This window comes from Acartia tonsa, chromosome 10 (assembly GCF_053477335.1).
Source record: "Acartia tonsa isolate MP-2025a chromosome 10, ASM5347733v1, whole genome shotgun sequence".
In the NCBI taxonomy this organism is placed as follows: Eukaryota; Metazoa; Arthropoda; class Copepoda; order Calanoida; family Acartiidae; genus Acartia; species Acartia tonsa.
The window spans coordinates 24,390,077-24,412,974 of NC_137269.1; the positions used below are offsets into that span (position 1 = coordinate 24,390,077).

General features: G+C 31.9%; 1 protein-coding gene across 3 annotated transcripts in view; it reads right to left on the minus strand.

Moving 5' to 3' along the window:
• Positions 1–7,345: 7,345 nt before the first annotated feature.
• The window catches only part of zfh1 (Zn finger homeodomain 1), a 168,487-nt gene continuing 152,934 nt past the window's right edge, over positions 7,346–22,898 (minus strand). For 2 of the 3 annotated variants that reach the window (XM_080174063.1, XM_080174065.1), the window contains exons 2-8: positions 20,229–20,301; positions 19,497–19,746; positions 18,774–18,897; positions 16,989–17,287; positions 13,822–13,962; positions 11,756–13,523; positions 7,346–11,356 (exon numbers count right to left, since the gene is read on the minus strand). In XM_080174063.1, the coding sequence (XP_080030189.1) occupies positions 10,692–11,356; positions 11,756–13,523; positions 13,822–13,962; positions 16,989–17,287; positions 18,774–18,897; positions 19,497–19,746; positions 20,229–20,301 (3,320 nt within the window). In that variant the 3' untranslated portion in view covers positions 7,346–10,691. The remainder of the gene's footprint in view (positions 11,357–11,755; positions 13,524–13,821; positions 13,963–16,988; positions 17,288–18,773; positions 18,898–19,496; positions 19,747–20,228; positions 20,302–22,898) is intronic. The other variant, XM_080174064.1, reaches the window with a different exon arrangement.

Here is a 22,898-nt window from a genome sequence, read left to right on the forward strand (position 1 = left end):
TAATTGCCGCTTAAAGGGAGTGTGAACGTAATAATTTCTCATCTGATTATCAAATCTTAACATTTTCTAAGCACATTTCACTACACTGATCAACCAAAAACGTCCTAATAACAAAAATATACAGGAATAATGCCTTGATTTTATGGTATTTTGGGATGGAAAAAGGAAAAAACAGGGAAAATCTGAACGTTTTTGTTTCTTATAATGTTTGTAGGGATATTTAACTTGTCATAAATAGTTGAAACAATTTACTTACTGTTAAGGATTTATTTTATGATATAAAATTGCCAATTAGTTTTTTTATAACGTAGTAATTAGGTAATAAAGACCTATTTTAAATTCGTATTATTGACAAAAAAATACCTCACTGTCTACAAAGGGTTGAATCTCATGGGTTATTTAAAATAAAAATTAGGGTTGGGCCGGATACTTTTTTGGCCGGATACCGGATACCGGATATCCGGCTGATTTCAAATGCCGGATATCCGGTAACCGGCCGGATATCCGGCCAACGCCGGATATCCGGCAAATATCCGGTTATCCGGCCAAATTACCGGATATCCGGCCGGATAACCGGCCAAATTACCAGATATTAAATTAGTAAAAAAAAATTTCTTCAGAAATCTTATATAAATTTACATAAAGTTAAACTTATTCAGAAAAAATGTTCTTCTAGCTTCAATAATAAGAAAATTATAGCCATTTAAGATTTTAAAAAGCAGAGATTTTTGGTGTAAAGTATAAAAATTATAGAGCCGGATATCCGGCCGGATAGTTTCAATATCCGGTATCCAGTCGGATATTGAAAATGGCCGGATATCCGGCCGGATATCCGGCCACACCGGATATCCGGCCCAACCCTAATAAAAATATCCTTTTTTATTGTGTTGGACAATAAATAACCCACTTTGGAGAATTAGTTTACACTTTTATCAGACTGTTTATAAAGAAATATTGTGTCTTTATTATTTACAAATTTGTAATTAAATTTGGGCCATCTAAAGTTAATTGGATACTAATAAAAAAAAACCGTTTCCAGCTTTGTTATTGTATTTGGTTTTCAATAAAAAATATTGCTTATTTTAACAATTTCTAAGTAACTATGCATTGGTTTAAAGCAAGGATTATGTTAAAAGTCAGCTTAACCGTTAGGAAAAATCAAGATCTATGTGAAAAAGTTTAATTTTAGCTATAATGAAAGAAAAAAGCAATTTAATGCACATTTTATATAATACGGAAAATTTCTTCCTTTCCCTTTACCTTATAAAAATCGTCGGAAAAAGCCGTTTTTTAAGCAAACAAAAGCGCGTTTTGCTCTATCTGTGAGATATTATGAATGAGATAATGTTAAGATTTGATATTAAGATGAGAAAAATTTACGTTCACAGTCCCTTTAATGTACTTAATAGACACAAATACAAACATCTAATTACTTAAATACAGAATTTTTACTTCGTCCATAGAATCTAAGGGTTTTAATTGTGAAAGAAAAAGTGTGTGTAAAAAAAGCCTAGAACCTCTCCACGACTCTTCTTGAACTTAAATTAATCATTTTAAAGGCCTATCGTTTTATGTCTTTCTGAAATTAAACTTCCAAAAAATTTGCTATTTTAAATCTTTTGCAAAGTAAGAACGTATGCCCTTTTTTAGTTTTTGAGGATAAATATATCCACAGTAAAATTTCTTTTACTTTTTTAATTATTGGTCTGTCAGTGGTCGGTGCCCTTCATAGTTTTTACAAGAAGGTTAAGGACATTATGTAAACTACATTGATAAATTAATTAAAATGGTGATTCTTATGACGACTAATGTGCAAAATTCTGCACATATTACTAACTATTACAATAATTGCTTCTTTATAATTGTTGTTTGTTTCTATATTTATTTGTTTAAGCTTCGCTTTCATAGATAAAATTGTCCTGTTTTCTAAAAATTTTAACTCTTGACGTCTGATTAGGAACACCATGAATTAATATCCGCTGGATTAGAACCGGTGATCAGCCATACTGAAAAATCATGTATAGCTGCGTATTACAGACAATTTCATACGAAAAGTACAATCAAAACATAAATAGCCACCTTTTTTAAGCCGTAGCCTTCGGTTCTCCGGGGCTAACAAAACTGGCTTTACTCTTATAACGTGTCATTTTTATATACCCGGAAAGCTGTCTATAATACGATACGATAAATAACTTTAAAGTAAGAAAGATATATATACCCCTGATACACATTTGAAGTAAGGATGCAAGTAAGGACGCTTTCGTTTTTAAAATCGTTTAAACTCTACAAGTGCATGTTTCCCTTTTAGTAAAGTTTAATTGTTTAAAATAATAATATTAAACTATAAACTTAACGTTGGGTTAGCCCTGTCTGTCTGTTCGTCTGGCCATCAATCTGTCTGAATGTATGCTTACAAAACTGAACGGAAAAGTAGTATGCTTTTTTGTCTGTAACGAAGTATCTCGCTTCTGAACCGATATGGTTCTCCTTAACAATTCAGCTTCTTATAGATTCTAAGACGATTTTAAGCTATTTTGGGGAAGGGTACCCTAATATTCATCAAACAAATTTACCATAAGAATTTTTTTTTTCTTGAAACTAAACTAAAAATGAGGAGGTCGAATTCAACCAAGTCAACCATCTTGTTATCTTTCTTTATTTCTATCTATGGAAAGAATGGTCCTAGTTTGTTTGAAACCCATATACAGAATATTATTTAACATCATAGGCACAATTTTATATGAGATAAAAGAAAAGGGGATTGTCATTGAGTAGTTTTAAGTCATTTTATCATTGGGCACGAAAAACGTATTAGGCATAATAAGATTGTATTCATTATGTTTATACAAGGAGAACTATGTACATGACTAGTGCTGTAATAATAATTAGCAGACACGCACCTAGAAGCCTCTAGGGACATTAAAGATTGGAGGGGAAAAGAGTTTTTAAAAAGTTTCTATAAATCCTTTTTTTTGGTGGAAAGTCATTTTTATTGGGAGCGTTGAGATACCCTCAACCAAAATAGTTAAAAACCTTTCATAGACCTATAAAAAGCTTCACTGCAAAGGATAACCATATCGGTCCAGTGGTTAGCGAGATCCTTCGCTACAGACAAAAAAAGCTTTCTACTTTATATAATAGGATAACTTCTAAATCGATAGGAAAAATAAAGTACACTAAAACATACAATATGAGATTCTTTAAATTGTTGAATTATTAAAAACTCGAGGCTGCGTCCCTAGCATCTATAGGCTTTATACCCAAGAGAGATAAGAAGGGGACAGGAAAATCCAAGGTTTAAATCTAAAAATAAAAGATAACCTAAAACCAGCCCGGGACATAAGTGAGGCTTTCCCTAAAAAGATAACTCAATCAGTTTAGTAGTTATTAAAATCTTACTGTTTAGACAAAAAAACCTTACTACTTTATATAACAGGATTGTTACATGTTTTAGATAAGTAAATTTCATAATCTACTCGAGTGGACATATGGACATACTTTAGAAAGTTTATATTTATAGTAGGGAAGCTAAGAAAAATAAAAAAAGTAGTTTTTTTTTGTCTAAGGTTTTAGATTTCAATATCTCCTATTCCGATTGAGTTCTTCATTTTATGGAATCTCCACATGGGTCTCAAGATGGTTTTTGTCTATTAAATTTTTAGATTTATATCTTGGGATGGTTTAAGGCAATTTTCTTCTCTTTCCACCAATGTTGTGGAGCCGGAGCCGGGAGCCGTGGAGCCACCATATTTTGCTGGAGCCGTAATTTTCGTTAAAACACGGCTCCGGACTAGATAAATAAAGAGATTTTTTATAAATCATAATTTGGTAACTCTGTTTTGTCATGTGCAAATGCCCCTTTTAAGTTTTACAAGTCCATTTTTATCAAAAATTGAACTTTTAAAACCTTCAAAAGTCAAAAATAGACGTGGGAAAAATATGTCGAGTTTTTCTTGATTATAGGTCGGAGCCAGAGCCAAATCCGGAGCCGGAGCTGGAGCCGGAGCCACACCAAACTCAAACGGCTCCGCAACGCTGCTTTCTACACTTGGTATGCAGATCATCTAGATTCTAGGGACGGAGCAGCTAGTTTCCTAAAAACACTAACGATTAAATCTTATAGGAAATGTGATTTTTAATATTTTTTTTTGTAAAGGGCAAAATGTTAATTATACAATTATAATCATATATTTGTACAATGTATGGCTTAGATCAACATCGAAAGAAAATAATAGAATTGAAGTATCAAGTCAGACGAACAAAAGAAAAACGTGAATAACTTCTGACGGCAAAACGCTGACTGTGTACCCTATGTTGCTTAGAAAGCGCACAGATAAAACAAAATTTTAAAGTATTACATCCATATATTATAATCGAAGTTTTTAGGCGATTCATTAAAAATTCATACAAAATTTTTTTTTCAGCATATGTATTCTTTAGCTTTGTTAAGAAAGATTATAGGGCAGCTTAGGGGATAGGGCTCTGCAGGGTTGGAGCCCCCGCAGGGGCTAAAAATATGTTTTTTTCTTCTTCAAATTTAAAAACAAAAGTAGGTTGAGTCGTTGGGTCAAGATATAGTATAGAGTGAAAGCACACAATAAAAGCCTATAGTGCAATCTATGTGGCTGTCTGAAGCTTTTTAAAATAAACTTTCCTTGTATTTCATTCTTGATCTAAAAAGTGTATTGAAGATTAAGGTGCTGGTGACTTTACTAGAAAAAGTTCTTATCATTAAATAACCTTAAAAAAAAACTCTTTTCTATTCCAGACAATGTACAAATTGCACAGGTGTCAAAAATGGGTTAAAATAAGAAAATATTCTTTGTTATTCAAGATCTTTAAACGGCTGTATAATTTTGGCTGGGCTTTTCTTGAAAACATTTTAGATTATGACTTGTTGATTTCCACAGAATTAAAGAATAAATATATAAATAAAGATGGATAACCAGACAACTACCTGGATCTTTCTGTTGGGGAATTTTTTTCGTCTGCTAGCAAATTGCTTTCTACTCTTTTACTTGGCTGTGTTAATATACCCGACGCTATTGGTTGATTTTCAAAGACCTAATTTAAAGTCGGCACAGGGGCCTCAGGGTGGGGACATGTAATTATTTAACCTTTTCCCCTTCTATTGTTTTACCCTAATGTTCAAAGGTACATACAATCTTACCCAAAAAGTCTAGTATACGTACATTTCATTGTCAAATAATTTTCTTACCCGTATGGCTTCAAAACCGATTTATATCCCTAGTATTAAAACAGATTTTAAGTCATACAGAAAACTTATTTATCATATCGTATTATAGAGAATTTTCCACGAGTAATAGAATATAAAACATAAAATTTGTATCAGTTTTGTTGGCCCCTTCCTTCAAGGGCCTAAACATGGAATCAATCTTTAGATTTTTAGATTTAAATATCCGCGGAAAGCCATGCATAATAAAAAACTTTATAATTGTATAATTGAATGTTTTCGTCGGTTTGCATGGAATAAGATTAAACTTTCTTGAAAAGTAAAGTTCTGTTTTTTTGCACATGTAAAAAATATCTAGTCTGCAGTGGTTTTTATATAAAGTTTAATGATAAGAATAAACTAAAATCTAACGGGTCTACTTTCTTTACAGTAATTCTTTATATTTTCTTTTTTTCAATGATTTTGCTTTTAACAGAAAGTTCAATTTTTTTAATTAAGTCATTTAGCAAGTGTATAATCAAATTACAGTTCTATTTAAAAGGTTAATTAATACGAATACTAAAATAATCGAGTTAGAAAACAGATTGAAATATACCGTGAACATAAATAATATTTATTTATCGAATCGTATTAAATACAGGTTTTCGCGGATCGTAAAATACGATAAATAATTATTCAGAATGGTCCATAACCGGTAAAAATTCACTGGATATTATGCAATACTGGAGAGAAAATTACCTTTTTGTTGTTGCAGGTTTTAACTTACCATTCAAACTTACTCCTATGATTAGAATGTAAATAATATCCTTGTTTTTTATTGGATTTTTAAAATTTTTATAATTGCCTAAGATTCGATTCCACGAGAATAAAATACAGGGGCCAAATAATTTTTACTGCTTTTGCAGTTTAACCAGCGGCTCCGCCCCTCGAAGCCTCATGAGATACCTTCCCCCAAAATAATTATAAACTTTTCAGGACCTATGGAAAGCTACCCTGTGAAAGGAGAACCACATCGGTTAGCGAGATCCTTCTCTACTACTTTATATTATAGAACTAGCGGCTGCTCCCCTAGCATCTAGGAGCTCTAAATTCGAAAGGATATGGAAGGGCAGAAAAATAGGTTAAAACCATACAAAGACTTAGTTATAAAAATAAAAAAAATAGCCTAAAACCATCTCAGGGCCAATACGAAACTTCCCTCTAAAGGAGAACCATATCGGTTCAGTGGTTAGCGAGATCCTTCGCTACAGACAAAAAAGGTTAGTACTTTATATAAGAGGATAGGATATTTATAATGGTTCTCTTGAAATATTAGCTTGTTATTGCAGCGCTTTTTAATTGACATATGAGTCCTTTTTGAATACTTGTTTATTGTTATAAATAAAAGAATAATTTAGCTTTATCAATACTTTTATTTTGAAGCAATATTTAACATGAGATTTTGCATTTTTTCTCTTAATAATAATAATAATATTCTTTTAAAATAATAACATATACATAGTTTTAATATCAGCTTACTGGCAGCCTCACAAATAAATATTTTTATAAACAAATATTACAACAGGAGATTCTTAAAAGGATCTTTGTAGAGATTTTTCAGTCAATTAAATTACCCTAAATTTACCCCTGAAATTTTCAAAATTATTTGCCTTAAAGGGTTTTAATCAACTATTAGTTAGTATCACGTAGTACATAAAAAAATGAAAAATTGCAAGATTAAAAACAGTTTTGTCAACTCCGAGGGGCCGAAGGCCTGGACTAACAAAACTGGTATACATTTTATGATTTATTTTGATATTCGTGGAAAATTTGATTCTTGAGTATGGCTAAAAACCTGCGGATATTAATCAGTTTCGAAGCCATACTGGAAAAAAAGTATTAAAGATTTGTCTGTCCCGTTGTAATTTTTGTAAAAATATTTTTCTTGGCTGTCTACGGAATGTTTGATAACTGTACACATAATATAATATAATAATATGATGAACTGAAATTAGTTTCCGAATGTGAACACATTTTCCTAGGTGTTTCCCAATCCTATCTCAATATTTGCTACTAGCTAAAAAACCTTCAAACTTCAAAAAAAAATCAAAATTTGAATGTATTAACGATTTATACATTATACATTCAAAGTTTAAATTTTTCAAATTTAGATTTTTTTTTTTTGGAAGTTTGAAGGTTTTTTAGCTAGTAGCAAATATTGAGATAGGATTGGGAAACACCTAGGAAAATGTGTTTACATTCGGAAACTAATTTCAGTTTACCAATAATATATAGATCATCAGCCACAGATCATTTTAAAAAACAAATACAAGTTTACAATGTTTGGCTTTACAAAATGAAAAGACACATTCTAGTAGTGTTGTTGGTTTCAAATCATAATTCATTTAAATCAATAATTTCTTCATGATTCTTAGTAACTTTGGTTTTACAGGAATTGATATAGAATATTGGATACACTGAAATAGATTACTTTCAGCTGGCTAATATAACGAAAAAACCCCATCTTCCTCCTTTACCCCATCCCCTCCCCTTCGTCTCGAGGAACGAACTGACCAATAAATGAGGACCTATGTAGCAACCTATATTAACGACTTAATTTTTCCTGTCATAATATCCACGTATTTTATATCCAATTTTACAGGACATTACCAAAATTTCTAATTACACAAATTTTATAAATGTATATATATATATATTATATATGCTTTGTTGAATTGATACTACTAGAACTTTATTTTAATAAGTTAATTAGCATACTAGTATAATATAAAAAGAAAAAGAGGAGATAAGACATGTTTCAACAGATTACGATTCTACACACAAAATGCAATAGTCATATGCCTTCTTTTTGTAAAGCCAAACATTGAACTTATCTTTGTTTAAATCATACTGTGAAGTAAACAGCGCACACCTCACCTGAAGTCTAAATGTGTCCTGCAGAAGAACACACGACAAGTTGAAGAAAATTAGCAAAATATTATGCCCAGGTATCCCAGAACTGGTTTTGATTAAGTGTATGAACTTAGAAATTTGAAGAAAAAGTTATTTTTAAAAAAATCATAAAAGGGAAGAACTCATAAAGTTTAATCAAAAACTGTTCTTTGTTCCCTGGTCATAATATTTAACAAATTTTCATCACCTTGTGTGATCTTCCGCAGAACCCATTTATCCGTCAGATGAGGCGTGAGCGAGTTGTAATATACATATTGATTATATTGATGACTCTCAACGCATAGTGTATCAACTAAATATAGTATTACATGACCCTACACAGCTCAGTCACGTAGTTTAATGTATAAAAAAGTGAGTTTTCAAACATATTAATATTATAGTTCAGCACCACATTGAAATAGCAGAAATACATTTTGGCATTTTTTTAATATCATATTTACATCTTAGAGCTAAAAACATAGCAAAAAAATTAGGTTGCGCTATCATAAAAATGCTTAAATAACTTCAGAAGTCTTAATTACTAAAAAGCTGCCATTTTTACAAAAAATTATATTTCAAATATTTAAAACCAATAAAGTTAAATTAATGGTATCAAAAAGACTTTAGTTTTCTTCTAATACATTTTTTATGATTTAAATTAAAAATTAAATTGCTAGAACCCTAAATTACATACCACTAATCAAGCATTTTTTAAAACAAAACCATCATATTATTTTTACGCAATGATAATTATTCGACTAGAAGTCTAAACTGGAGTATTTGGAAATTAAATCACAATTTTTGTAATAATCAAAGCTGAAAGGTTACATATGTTCTGCTAAATAGATAATCTTTCATTATAAATTCATTCCCTTTCAATAGGTATACCAATCACTAAAATAGGTATGCTAATATATGCATTACCAGAAAGAAAAGATGAAATAAGCCATTTTAATTTCAGAAGATTTTTTTGATCAACGGAGAAGCGAAGTATTATTCCTTCGTTATTTTTAAACATTTAAGACTATCTTTTTAACAGAAAAGAAACATTTTTAATTTTAACCTTTCTTTAGAATTATGTACTACAAATATTTTGTCCTAAAAATATTAATACAAAATTTCTTTAATTTAGGCCTTTTATTCATAACTTGCTTCCATACTTAAATAAAATAAAGATTATTATATAAATTATGTAGGCCGTTTATAATTATACTTATATACATTATTAAAATTGTACTCTATAATGCAGGTTTTGTCCAGGCTTAAAAAAGCATTTTTTTAACGAAAATTTCATTTTTTTTGTAAAAGTAAAATGTTATTTAAATGGACGCAATTTGTTTTTAATTTTTGCTGCTATTTATTCTTAGCAAATCATACTTTTTGAAAGATTTGCACTAATGCAAATAAAACTTTATTAAAACAAAATGAGAGGTTTTGTGATCTTGCTCTTAATAAATAATTTAGCTATTGTACACTGATAGAACTTTAAAACACAATCACTCAAAAAATGATATAAATTTCACATTAATAAATTCGTTGTAATGAAACCTTCGATGTAAATCAATCGTTGTTTCGTTGGCACATTTAAAGAATTCACAGATATTAATGTTTAATTTGAGAACTTATTGAGAATTTCAAACTTTAAAAACTTATTAAAGTATTAATTCAAACAATTTTATATGGCATGAAAATTGAGAAACATAATTAAAAATACATTAATGTAGATTTGTACATTGTTTTCTTGAAATCTGTCAATCTTTTAATCAAATAAGTTTTGTAATATCATCAATTCATAATATATAAGCAATACACACTTATCAAAGCATTTTAAATATTATTTTTATACATACATCTTTTTTATAATTTAAAATAACTCAGTCATATATTTTTAATAAATATATAAATCATCACCCATCAAGGGATTTTTAGCTCGTGTTTTCAATGGCTTAATTTTATTTATCATTTTGATTTTAATGGCGGTTTTAACAAGTCAAACAGTTTTAAATTATGGAGATTTAAAAAAAAGATTCATATATTTATTCTTTGGCCAGTGAAAGCTCTTATTTCCAAAACAAACAATATTAAAAATCTCCAATTTAGTAAAAAAACTGAAAGATTTAACAGCTTAAAATATAAATATACTGAAAACTAGAAATTCTCATTACTTCAACAATAAATAATCAACTGAGTTTTTGGACGACTTGAATAATTTCCTAACACAACTGTTTGCAAGCTTGTAATTATATCTAGTAAATGCTTAATACATAAAAAGACAAAAATATATATACATTAAATAATATTATTTTATATAAATAGCACTGGAAATTTTCAATCTTAATCTTAATTAAATCTCAATGGTTTGAAAAAACTCATCACACACTAATTTCATTTGTTGAAAATACTATTAGTCCACTAAAGAAATTCACTGTTCATTTTAAACAATTTTCCCCAATTTGATCTGCTTTAGATTTCAAAAAACTGATTGATGACTTAAACTGGTATAATGCAGGTTTTTTATTATCCACAAAAAAACTGGTTATTTTAACTGGCACTCATTTTTGATTGACTAAACTGCCATTGGCTGTTTCACAATGATATTGGCTCCTCCATTGATACTTGACAAAACTGGTTTTGACTGGTTACTGCTGGCTCCACTGTCACTACTACTACTGCCAAGAACTGGTTTCAACTGGCTGTTACTGCCATCAAAACTTGTTTTCTGCACAGCATTCTGAATTGCCTTGCGGACGGGACCGGCCACCAGGTTGGAAAAAGAATTTGCCGCTGAAGACGGAACAGCAGCAGATACAATAGATGATGACGGTTCTGATTTAATGACACCTTCTGGCATTGGTAGAGAACTATTGGCAACACTTGCTAACACTGAAGGGGGTTCCAGCTTTATCAATCCATTGGCAAGCAACGTTTTGATGTTATCAACATCCGACTCCATTTTGATTGACGTAGAAACAGCTGTTACAGATTTGGATTCATCAGCTGATGTTGTTGACACTGCCATTGATGCATTTGTTTCAACTGCCGACGCCGCCGGTTTGCAGTAGGAGAACCTATGGTTTATATGTTGGGAATAGCTGCCACTGTGCGAGAATCGTTTGAAACATTTGGGACACTGGAACGGCTTTTCACCGCTGTGTAGCCGTCGGTGCTCGGTGAGATGGTGCTTGTGTTTGAAAGCCTTGTCACACTGGGTGCATTTGTGAGGACGCAAATCTAAAAAAAACTTTATTTAGTTATTCAAAAAAGATTAAAATACAGTCAAATTATTTCACTTTGTAAAAATAATATGTTACAGTCTCTTTACACTCTTTAATTTATTTATTTAGTTAATCAAAAATTAACCATAAAAAAACAAAGCAAGGTTTACCTTAGCTTTACAATTTAAATGGATATAATTAAGGAATATGTTAGACTTAGGAAACCTTAAATCCTAAACTATCCTACTAAATTCTCCAGGATATAACCCATTTTATCTACTAAATATGTCAAAAGTTTTCCAAATCATAATTTAGTGTTAATTTTAAATTGAAAAAGCTCCTAATGCTGCGCTACTAAAAACACAATTGTTCTTGTTTTAAGGTATTTGATTTTACTTGTTAATATTTATTTTACCTGAATGTTCATATTTGTGTCTAGTTATAGAAGACTTCTTGTTAAAAGTTTTGTCACAAAGATCACATTGATAAACACCGCTAACCTCCTCCACTCCATTGTTACTGTTACCGCCGTTTCCCGCCGCCATTTCTGTCCGCTCGTTATTCTCCTTACCGCTAGCCACCGACCCTCCGGACTCGGCTCCAATGCTCCGCCGCAACACGCCCTGATCTGGCGTTAGGCTGACCAATTTCTCGCGAATCATCGCCTCAAAACTGTTTCGCCTTTGTTGTTCATCATTGTTCATATCCATCTCATCATCTGACGTATCACTGCTATTGTCACCTTCCTCTTTGATGACCATTCTATTGTAATCATCTGGCTCTGCAACAACTAAGGGAGGCGGAGTGACGCTTGGGCTAAGCTGCTCGCGGCTGTAATGATTGTTAGAATGGCTGCTGACAGCTGTGCTCAAATCGAGTGGTGTTGCCATAGAATGTGTTGGTGTTGTATTGACTCCAATTGATGTTCGTTGTATGAATGAGCCTGGAAGGCTGCTGGCCGGAAAAGCATTTGGCATCAGTGTTGGAAGTGGCTGGGGGGAGGGTGTACTACCCGGAGACTGTAACAGTGATCCTATGGACGGTGGGGGGGTTGGATACTTGTGCATAAACGACGAACCTATGGGTTGTTGAACATTTAGAGAAATTGATTTGCCCTCGCGCCGGTCGCGCGCCCGCGAGTTTTGAAACCACACTTTGACAACCTTGTAGGGATGGCCAATTGCATCAGCAATCTGCATTAACTCCTCTTTCTTTGGCATGGGGTTTATGTTGTAACAGCTGCGCAAAATGTTCAGCTGTTCATCTGAGATAAGAGATCGCACCCGACTTTTCTTTTCTTCCCGCATTTCTATGTCAGGTTCTAGAAGGTATGGTGAGGGGGAATTCATACCCCCCTCGTCATCACTTGTACAGTCGCTGTCATAGCTGTTGTGGCGTACTCCAGACAGCTTTTCTGGCACAAACTGCTGATGTTGTTGTTGTTGGGCATTTGCTACAGCGGCTGCAGCCGCACCCCATCTCATTAGATTATCTTCTAACAGAGATCTTGTGACGGCTAAATTAACTGTTTCAAGAAGGAGGCGGAGATTTGTAACTTCTTGACTACCCAATCCTAATCCTGGATATCCACCAACACCTCTCAAAGCTGATAGATTAGCCAATAGGGCTTCAGTTGGCAAGGGCTTTCGTAGCAGGTCAGGTTTCAGCAAGCCTCCAGGTATAGAAGTTGGCAAACTAGAAATGGAACCTGTGGCTGGAGGACTAACACCGGATATATCCGGTGTCATCAGACTATTTAGAGCAAATGGTGTTGGTGAGAGAATTAAGGTTGATGGAGATGCTAATGAAATTGTTGGAGGGCTGCTGCCATGGTTGGAGGTCACAATAAACGGTGGTAACGAACTCATAGCAGCGGCTGATGGTACAGTTGATAGCGGTGGTGAATCCGCATCACTTCGAATTGAGTCAGGTATAACTGAAACTGGCTTTGAAAAGGAAAGAGGCGGAGAGTCCACCACTTTCTTTACAATTTCATCCATTGTCTGTTCATTAGTAGGACTTGTAGGTCTCCAGGTATCATCCTGTTGGTTTTTAGCGCCAGGAGCAAGGCCCTGGCACTTCTTAGAGGTCATGTGCGAGGAGTAGCTACCAGAATGGGAGAATCTTTTGCCACAGTGATTACATTCAAATGGCTTGTCTCCAGTGTGGATCCTTACGTGCTCCTGAAATTTAGGATTTCATTAGACAGTGTTGTCAAAAGATTAGGAATATAACTGTAAAGTTAGATAGCTACTAAAATTTTTATGTTAAGATAAAATTTTAGATAAATATATAAATTAATAGTTGGTTTAATAATTAGATATTTAGGTAGATAGAAAGACAGATACAAACACGATGATATCTAAAAAAAAATACAGAAAGACGAAGAGAAAGATTGACTTTAGGACATATAGAAAGACAAATGAAAAGGCAGACATAAAGACATTTAAGACATACTGTTTAATTTGAAAGAAAACCAACCTTGAGGTGATGCTTAAACTTGAACGCTTTGCCGCAGTCTGTACACTTGAACCTGCGCAGCAAGGAGGACTCGTCGTGGCTGATCATGTGCCGCTGCAGCCGGTAAACGTTCGCAAAGTCCTTCTTGCAGATGGTGCACTGCTGAAACAGGTTTAGAGTTAGAATGTATAAATTATTTTTGCCATGAAAAGAAAACGAAGTAAAGAGTTTTGTCGTATTTTCACAGTAGCTAAATTTTAATGATTGCCCTGTAGGGTAGGGTAAGGAAATAGGCCAAGCAGGGTTAGAGCCCCCCGCAAGGGCTAGAAATAGGAGAATAGCTACTGTGTAAATAGATCTAGAACCCACTATTTAGTTTTCTTTCCATGATTCAATTAGTTTGTACCTGGAAATCTAAGACTTTTGTAGGGATATTAAGGTGCAAGACAATGTTTGAAAATATCTTTAGGTAATATTTTTTTTCGAAACATAAAAAATTTAGTTTTTAAAATAAAAAATAAAAAATTTTGTTTTGCAATGTTAAATCTTTCAGGATTTATTTTAACGAAGGCTTTAATTTTTTTTTAAACAAGGATATTGTAAAGCATAAAGCGAAACTAAATTTTAACTAAACTCCTTATATTTATTTATAACATCTCCTAACAAAGGGCGTCTTTATATTATCTTCAAAAATTTTAAACATCAAATAATAAAAATTAATGAAGTTAGCTTATAATGGCTTCACTACCCAAAGACCTTAATCTTTGTTTAAAGAGCATTCGAAGAGGGAATTAATGTTTTATTAATTTACTTTAGTATTTAATTAAAGTAAATTTTGAAATAGCTGCACTATTTGTAGGAAAATAAATGGTGATTATAGGCGCATATTTGGCATTGTGCTAAATGATTTAATTTCATGCATCTATTCAAAATTCTGCCCATACATGATACATATTTATAATGTACATATATGCAGAACAATTCAGTAGCATGGCTACTCTACAAGGGAATGTGTATGTTTCAAAGTAGCAAGAATAAAAATAGCCATCAAACAGTGTAAATAAATCTTTAAGTATGAAATTTTCATTTTTGAGATTATCAAATTTTAAGTAGGTAATCTATGTTTACTTTAAAAAAAACAATAAACCAAACAATTCGTAGTAAATGAGGGACGAAGAGACGTACCAACCTGCGTACCCTACTCATATTGCAGCTGTGCTTCAAAAATTTAAGTCTTTCTTGAAATTTTTAGATAATACTTCTTTTCTTTCAAATTTATATTTTATCATCAGTTTTTGACACTGTGATATGTAGTGATATTGACTTTTTGCCATAAGATTGATTACATAGGTTTTATAGGTTTTTTCAATATACAGGATTTACCAATCCAATAAGATAAGGAGAAGAGTGAAAAAAATGAAAAATATGTGATAAAACATGTTAATAAAAAAATCTTGAAAAAAAAGAAAATATAAAGAAAAATTTTAAAACTATTTAAATAATAGCTATTACTTTTTTTAAGACAGAAAAGTGAAACTCTTTAAAGTGTCTTTAAAAGGGGGATAAATTTGAAAACTTTTGGCCAAAGTATCCCGAATGATGTTATATTAGAGTAATGGATTATTTTAATATGACGTCATTCACTAAGAATATAATAGACTTATTAAGTATATGAACCAAATAATTTATAAAAATACAAAATTTAATGAAATTCTTTTAGGAATGAAAAAGAGTGAGAGAGATAGAAGAAAAAAAGATAGAGGCTGAGAAAAAAGAAAAAGAGAGTCAAAAATAAAAAGAGAAAAAGTGAAAGGAGGATAAATTATTATTCCTAATACCCTTTCATTGACACAGACCTCTATCAGAACAAGTTCACATATCACAGTACAAAAAAGTAGGAAGTTTTAGAGTATTCTTTTAATTTAGATATTTTAGAATCTATTTAAAGTATAACCTAAAATGAACTATATAGTATAAGGTTCTATTAGATTTAAGATAATTTTTAACAATTAAAACATATGCACTTTTATTATTTATAAAGCCTTCTTTCGAAAATTTTAATGTTTTAAGGTCAAAAGAATTATTTTTTTTATGGGCCTAGAAATTAACTCATCTAATACTAATATCTAATAATTATCACCAAACCTCGTTATCAGAAAAAATATGTGAGGCACTTTGCTTCTGTCTATCTGTGTGTATTTATGTTTCACAGAGAAGCTTTATATCAAAAATAGGCAGGTTTTATTATATTTAAGGTGATGTGTTGTTCAGGCAAAACTATGAAGAAATTGGCTCAATGAAATCATACAAATCGCATTTCTAAATATTTTTGTCAATCATAAATAAAATGCGAGGGGATCAATATCATATCTTCTGTATTTAGACAAGTACCCTAGAGGCTAAAGGCGAAGACATTGAATTATATAAGTTAAAGGAAACATTGCAGAAATTTTTAGGTCAAGAAATTTTCTTTGAATTGAATGCCTACACAATGACGCCAAATTATACTTTTCTAAACAGCAAAAAGTGTAATTTATAATTTAAGCTCAAAATGTAATTATAATAACAAAACCATTTATGCACAATTTAATATTGGACAAAATAAACTTATATAACTTTAGGCCTTTTACCATGTGCTTAAATTATAAAAAAAATCAGGGAAAGTTTGCTATAGTGTTTGACAACCTCTCAAAGTACTCGAAATATTTTTGCTGTGATAAAAATACTTGAAGGATAAAGTATATTGTTTGTAAGGTCACTGTACAACTATGTACAGTACGTACAACTAGTGAGAGATAGGGGGATAATGGGCTGTTCCCAAAGTTCTATAATAACGTTTTCTTTTTCGTCTGCTTAACAATTTTGGGGACTTTAGTGAGTTTTGATTGGTTGGTTTATTAAGTTGAGTGTTTAAACGTTGAATCCACTCATTTTACGTTACAGAGGGGGTAATTTAAGGTATTATAATTGGGAATGTACATCAATCTATCGGCCATAGCCTTATCCCTTTATATCCTTGCTTACTCTATAACAAAGGTTTGTGTGTACATCCGTCCAATTACGCTCTAACAAGACAGGCATGTATTCTACTATTTTGGCAGATTAAAATTGAAAATACTATAGTAATTTGTTGGTTTTTAGATAATCAAAAAAACCAAAATAACGACGAGTTAAATGAATGTACTAACCACATGTAACGAAGATTCTCCCGGTATCTGTCCACCCGCCGCGGCCGCCGTTATCGCCGTTTGCAGATGATTGAACACCGCCGACGAGGTACACATGGTAACTACCGCCGACAAATTTTGTCCGCCGGCGACGGCTGATTCAGGGACAGTTGGTGACTGGCTGTGGCGGCTGGTAGCAAGTAGAGTGACGCCGTTTTCGGCGTTAGCATGGACGGTTAACGGCGGGGGTGGCGTGCTTTTACAGGTGTGGGGTTCCAGGGCTATCAGGGGGTGCTGGCAACGGCCACATATAGCTCGTTCTGAAATTTAATTAAATCAATGTAGCTTAAATCATATAATTAATTATTTAATTAAATGTTACACTTCTATGATATAAAGTATTACTAAGCTTTTTTTGTGAAAATGAACTCCTTGATTTATTATCAATTTCTTATCAAAAAAATGCATATACATTTATTATATTATATCGATCAGTGGAGTCAGCATTTATTTTTAAAACAACTAAACTTATCTTTATTTGTGTCTGTCTGTCCGTAACGTTTATCTGATATTGTAAATATCATCTTACAAGGTGAAAGTCTGAGCAACTCGATAATCATAAATTATGGCGATGAAGGATTAGTCATATTAACCGAATATTGTCTATGTAAAAAATACATTTTTGTAAAAATTTGTTGTTTTGCAAAAAATCTTTCTTGCAATAAATTAGAATTTATCTTTTTTAAGTTTTCATTTATCTTCTTTATTCTACATTAACTTTATTTATGTGAACGACAGTTAAACTAGAGTCATTGTTTTTTTTGTTGTCCTTCCTGTAGCTGTTACCCTTATATAAAAGTAACAGGATGTCTGAGTGTGTCAAAATACAACTGTCCCCTTTTATGGAGTATAATTATCTTTTCTTAACACTCTATTATGAAAATTAAGGTTCAGCAGCGGCGAAATATTCGTCTGGGGCTTTAGATTGTTTAACTCAATAAGGCGGTTGTAAAGAAATCAAAAAGGCAGTTTGAAGCTTGGCTGCGGCATGACTGCTTCATCTTGTCAAAAAATGGGAATCTGCCTACTGCTGATGAATGGGCGGCTGCTACTTGCCAAAAAGTTCGACTCTACTGATAAGGGGAGAGGGGCAGCTGCCGAGCCCTGTGAAAATATTAAAGTGCAGTGCATGTAAATGACTCGTAATGCAATAAATTTATATTTCTTGTAAAAAAAAATTTTCTTGTGATTAAAACATTATTTTTTCTGCATATGTGTGTGTGTTTGCGTCTGTGGGTTTTTGTGTGTTGGTGTGTATTTGTGTGTGTGTTTTTATGTGTATGTGTGTTAGTGGCTGTTTCTGTGTGTTCTTAAGTTAAGTAGGAGTGCATCTAATGTTAGTTTACAAACTAACTTTTTAGTAACAGATAAAACTTGAAAGGATTCTTAATTTCACTGTTAGATAAATTAATTAAATTCTACAGCTATCTATCTATCTATATATATTCCGCGACCTCTTTTCCTTTTTTATATGTTTGTCTGTCTATGAGTAGATGTAACAGTATGTCTGTCTATTTAATTGTCAATCTATCTTGATGAATATGACACAGAGAAGAAAATCATTGGTATGTCTGTGTTTCTAATCTTTCTTTCTGTGTTTCTTTTTTCCGTCAGTCTTTATGTCTTTCTTTCTATCTATCTGTATATCAGTCTATCTAACTGTCTGTCTATCTTTCTGTCTGTCTGTGTGTCTATATTTATCTATATCTCTGTCTATCTGTCTTATCTTTCTTTCTATATGTTTACCTTTATCAGGGTTGTGTGCAGGTAGAATGGTTATTTGTGATTTCTCTGGACTGTTGTCTGCACTTCTGGAGGTATCAGACAGGGACAGCAAAGCTTCTACTGTCGACATTTTGTCCTCCTCACCCTACAAAATAATTGATTTAGAATATACGTGGATAAAATTACAGGGGAAATTTTCATAAATTTAGGTTTTTTCATTTATTGGTCAGTTCGTTCATCCAGTGCACTGCAGTGGGAGGGGAGGATATGGAGTAAAAACAAATCGTTATTTTAGCCAGCTACAAGTTTCAAGTTTCTGGTGTATGATTCAATTTTGAATGGCCAATATTTCTAAAAAGAACCACGAAACCTCATAAAATAATATTTACAAAAGCCTCTCTTTAAATCCATATTTTGGAAGTAAATTTAAAAAAAACATTTATGTGTAGATAAATGATTTTAACAGATTTAAGTTAATAATGTTTTTTATCAGTATGGCTTTAATGCCAATTATTAATACCCGCTGGATTATAACCGGTTCTCAGCCATACTCAAAAATCATGTATAGCATCATAATACAGTAAATTTTCCACGAATATTAAAATAATAATCATAAAATTAATATCAGTTTTGTTATACCGGGTCTTTGGCTACACAGGGCTAACAAAATTGGTTTATAATTTTTCATTTTAATTACCGTAGAAAGCTGTCTATAATACGATGCAATAAATAACTATTATTTACCTCAGAAAAATCATTTGAGTTGTTGTGGTTATTCACATTCACGGGTTGGGTTAGACGCAGAGGGGCTTCACTCATACACGACATCATTGTGGGTAGGTTGGGCGCTCCGCTGGGACTGTGCGCCACACGCTTACTGGGTACAGATTTCCTAGCTTTGGTTGCGGGGTTCTTTGAGGTTAGGTCCTTAGAGGATTTTGTTGTTGGTTTTTGTTGGGTTGTTGTTAGTTGTGGCGTTGGAGATGAGTTTGATCTAAAAATACAAAACGGTATTATCCCATTAGAAATTTTTTTTTAATTTTGAAAATTTGAGTTTGGTTATTCTAAATCTTGCAAGGAAAATCTATCTTTCATTGTCTCCTCCGTTCACCTGACATCCGAGTCTGGACTTGAGGGTGATGGTCAGTCTGTCTGTCTATAATTCTCTTTGTCATCTGTCTGTCTGTCAGTTTGTCTGTCTGTTAGTCTGTCTGTCAGTCTGTCAGTCTGTCAGTCTGTCAGTCTGTCAGTCTGTCAGTCTGTCAGTCTGTCAGTCTGTCAGTCTGTCAGTCTGTCAGTCTGTCAGTCTGTCAGTCTGTCAGTCTGTCAGTCTGTCAGTCTGTCAGTCTGTCAGTCTGTCAGTCTGTCAGTCTGTCAGTCTATCAGTCTGTCAGTCTGTCAGTCTATCAGTCTGTCAGGCTGTCAGTCTTTCTGTTGGTCTGTCTGACTGTCCGTCCACTCTAGAAGTTTACGTACCTGACATCTGAGTCTGGACTTGAGGGTGATGGTTCCGAGTCAACTCCGCTGTCAACCATGTTCTCACAATCAACTAAAAAAACATGAAATTAGTTAATGATATCAAAAGTTATATCCCCCCAAAAATTGTTTATTGTAAAGTACTATGTCCCTCCTTAGATTTAGATTTTCAAAAGCGAAACTTTTCTACATATTAGATAGACAGTCAGCCTTTTTCGTTAATTTGAATAGGTAAGTATTGACCCATCAATTCTTAGTATGATGATTCTTATAATAATTAGGTACGAATTAGGAAGCGTAGAAACACAGTAATAAGTCATTTGAAACATGCTGGTTTTTAGATTTTTTACTTTTTTGACAATAAAATTATATATTATGATTATCATATTCATCTGATTTTTGGAATACTGATTCCTATTAATACAAGGCACAATGTTATAAGCAAAGCATCTCTATAATCAAGTCCTAAAAATGTAAGGATGTCCTTAAGACTTGAGAAGCAATGAATTTTGACTTAAGTGCAGACATGATATTAATTTCCACATATATATGTATAAAATTATATTCTTATGAGAGTTATAGAGGTAAGTTATAATCTTCATGGGGAAAAAATCAATAAACTATATATATATTAAATATATATTATGTAATTTATCATACATAATAACTGATAATATGATTTATCAAATAAAATTAATAATAATCTTTAATAAGGATTAATATTTTCTCTTCTCCTAGCCAATGAAAATTTAAGTTTAAATGAGAGAAAATGAAAGGTTCTTATTGGTTAAGCAATTAAGTTACTATGGTTACCTATACCTGTACGTTATTTTTTCACTTTTGAAACAAACTTAAGCTGACTTTACATTCCGTTTATATTGCTGAAAGATTATACTATGATAAGTTATTTAAAAAAAGTTATTTCAAATAATTGGAAAAGTCAGCTTTTAACGATAACATTCAATACAAAAAAATTCCATTTGAATAACCACCTTTCTATCAAAAAATTGTCTAGTGCGCTATTGGTTGAAAATTGAAATGCAGGTGGTTCCAAATGTATTTAATAAAAAGAAAAGGTGGGGCTAGGTTAGGTTAAGGTGGGGAGGGGTGAGCTTTAATGAAAGGGGGACTGGTTGAGAAAAAGGAGGGAAATGGTTTAAATCTGGAAAGGGGGAAGGTAAGGCAATAAAGGATGTTTGTTTAATAACGGCCATTTTCGGTGCCTGAAAGCGCGCGCAACACCGCGGAAATTTTTATGGCTTCCCGCATTTTCTGCCGCCAGTTTCGCTGATTTTCAATAAATGAAATTTAAAATCAATTAATTTTAGAGAGTAAAAAGCAAATTATGTGTTTAAAAGCATAAAATATTTTACAAATTATAGAGTAGCTTTACTTTACAAAAATGAAAATATAATGATTTTAGAAAACAATATGTTTACATAAGGGAAAGCCTAAACTTCCTTAAATGTAAAAAATATCATAGTACTCTTTTACCAGTATTTTAAGTAAAAAACTAGTATAAATTTGAGAAATATTGAATCTTATTCTCAACAAAGGCAATTTTTTTTTAAATAGTGGTTTAAAAGTTATTCATTTTTTATTTTATTAAAGCTTATGAGATAAAATCAATCTTATTCGACGTTCACTCAAAGCCCAAAAATAATGGACTTAAAAGTGTATTAAACTGTATATAAGACATTTGCGAATATATTGATACCATTAATTTGCCTCTTAGATAGAAAAAAGTATGTGTTTTTAATATTTTTCTCTTGCTTCAAATCAAATTTCAAATTTTAGTCACCAAAAATGCTAAACTAATTTTTGCTCTAGAAGAATAAATTTTTGGAGTTAGAAAGTGCTTAATACCTCATTTTAATCGCCTGGCATTGCTTTATAATATACAGGTAATGACTTGGTTGTTTATAGAACAGCTGACTAAAAAATCAAGGTTTTGTGATAAACCTACTTTTGTTGTTGCTCCATAAATGATATTTTTTCCCCCAATTTTTTTGGCTGTAAAGAAGCTTTATATATTCATATAACATCCACCTAAATTTGACTTTTGATATTTTATTTATAACATCACCAGAGGGAATTGAATTTTGGAAAAAAATATCAATTTATATTTTACACTACTATGCATTGTTCTTGTTCTTGTTTCTAAAAAAAATTTATATTATAAAAAAGAGAATTATTTAACGCTTCTATAGGTATGTTTATCATTTTTCTAGGCTAAATATAACTATAATTACACCATTTTAAAGTTAGACATCTTAACATATTAACACAATTATTGAATCGGTCTGTATTATTAAGCTGGCAACCCTTAAAACAGCTGCATTTCATTATCCTATTATATATAGTAATTATTATATGTATAAACACACTTAATTTTTTAACTTTTTATTGATGGAATACATATGTTTCTCTATAAAAATAGATCATCAGTTCCAATTAAGATGTATAAAATAAGAGTTAAAAATATATATATATATATGTCAATGCATTTTGAATCCTTTTAAAAGACTAAATAAGAAAGAAGTGTTAGAAAATTGTGCCCCCTGCGGGGTTTTTTACTGCTTATATCCTCTTAGGGTTGGGGGGGAATTAGCATCTTTATATAAAAAGGGGGAGGTGTTTAAAGAGAATCTTTAAAGAGAAAAAAATAGG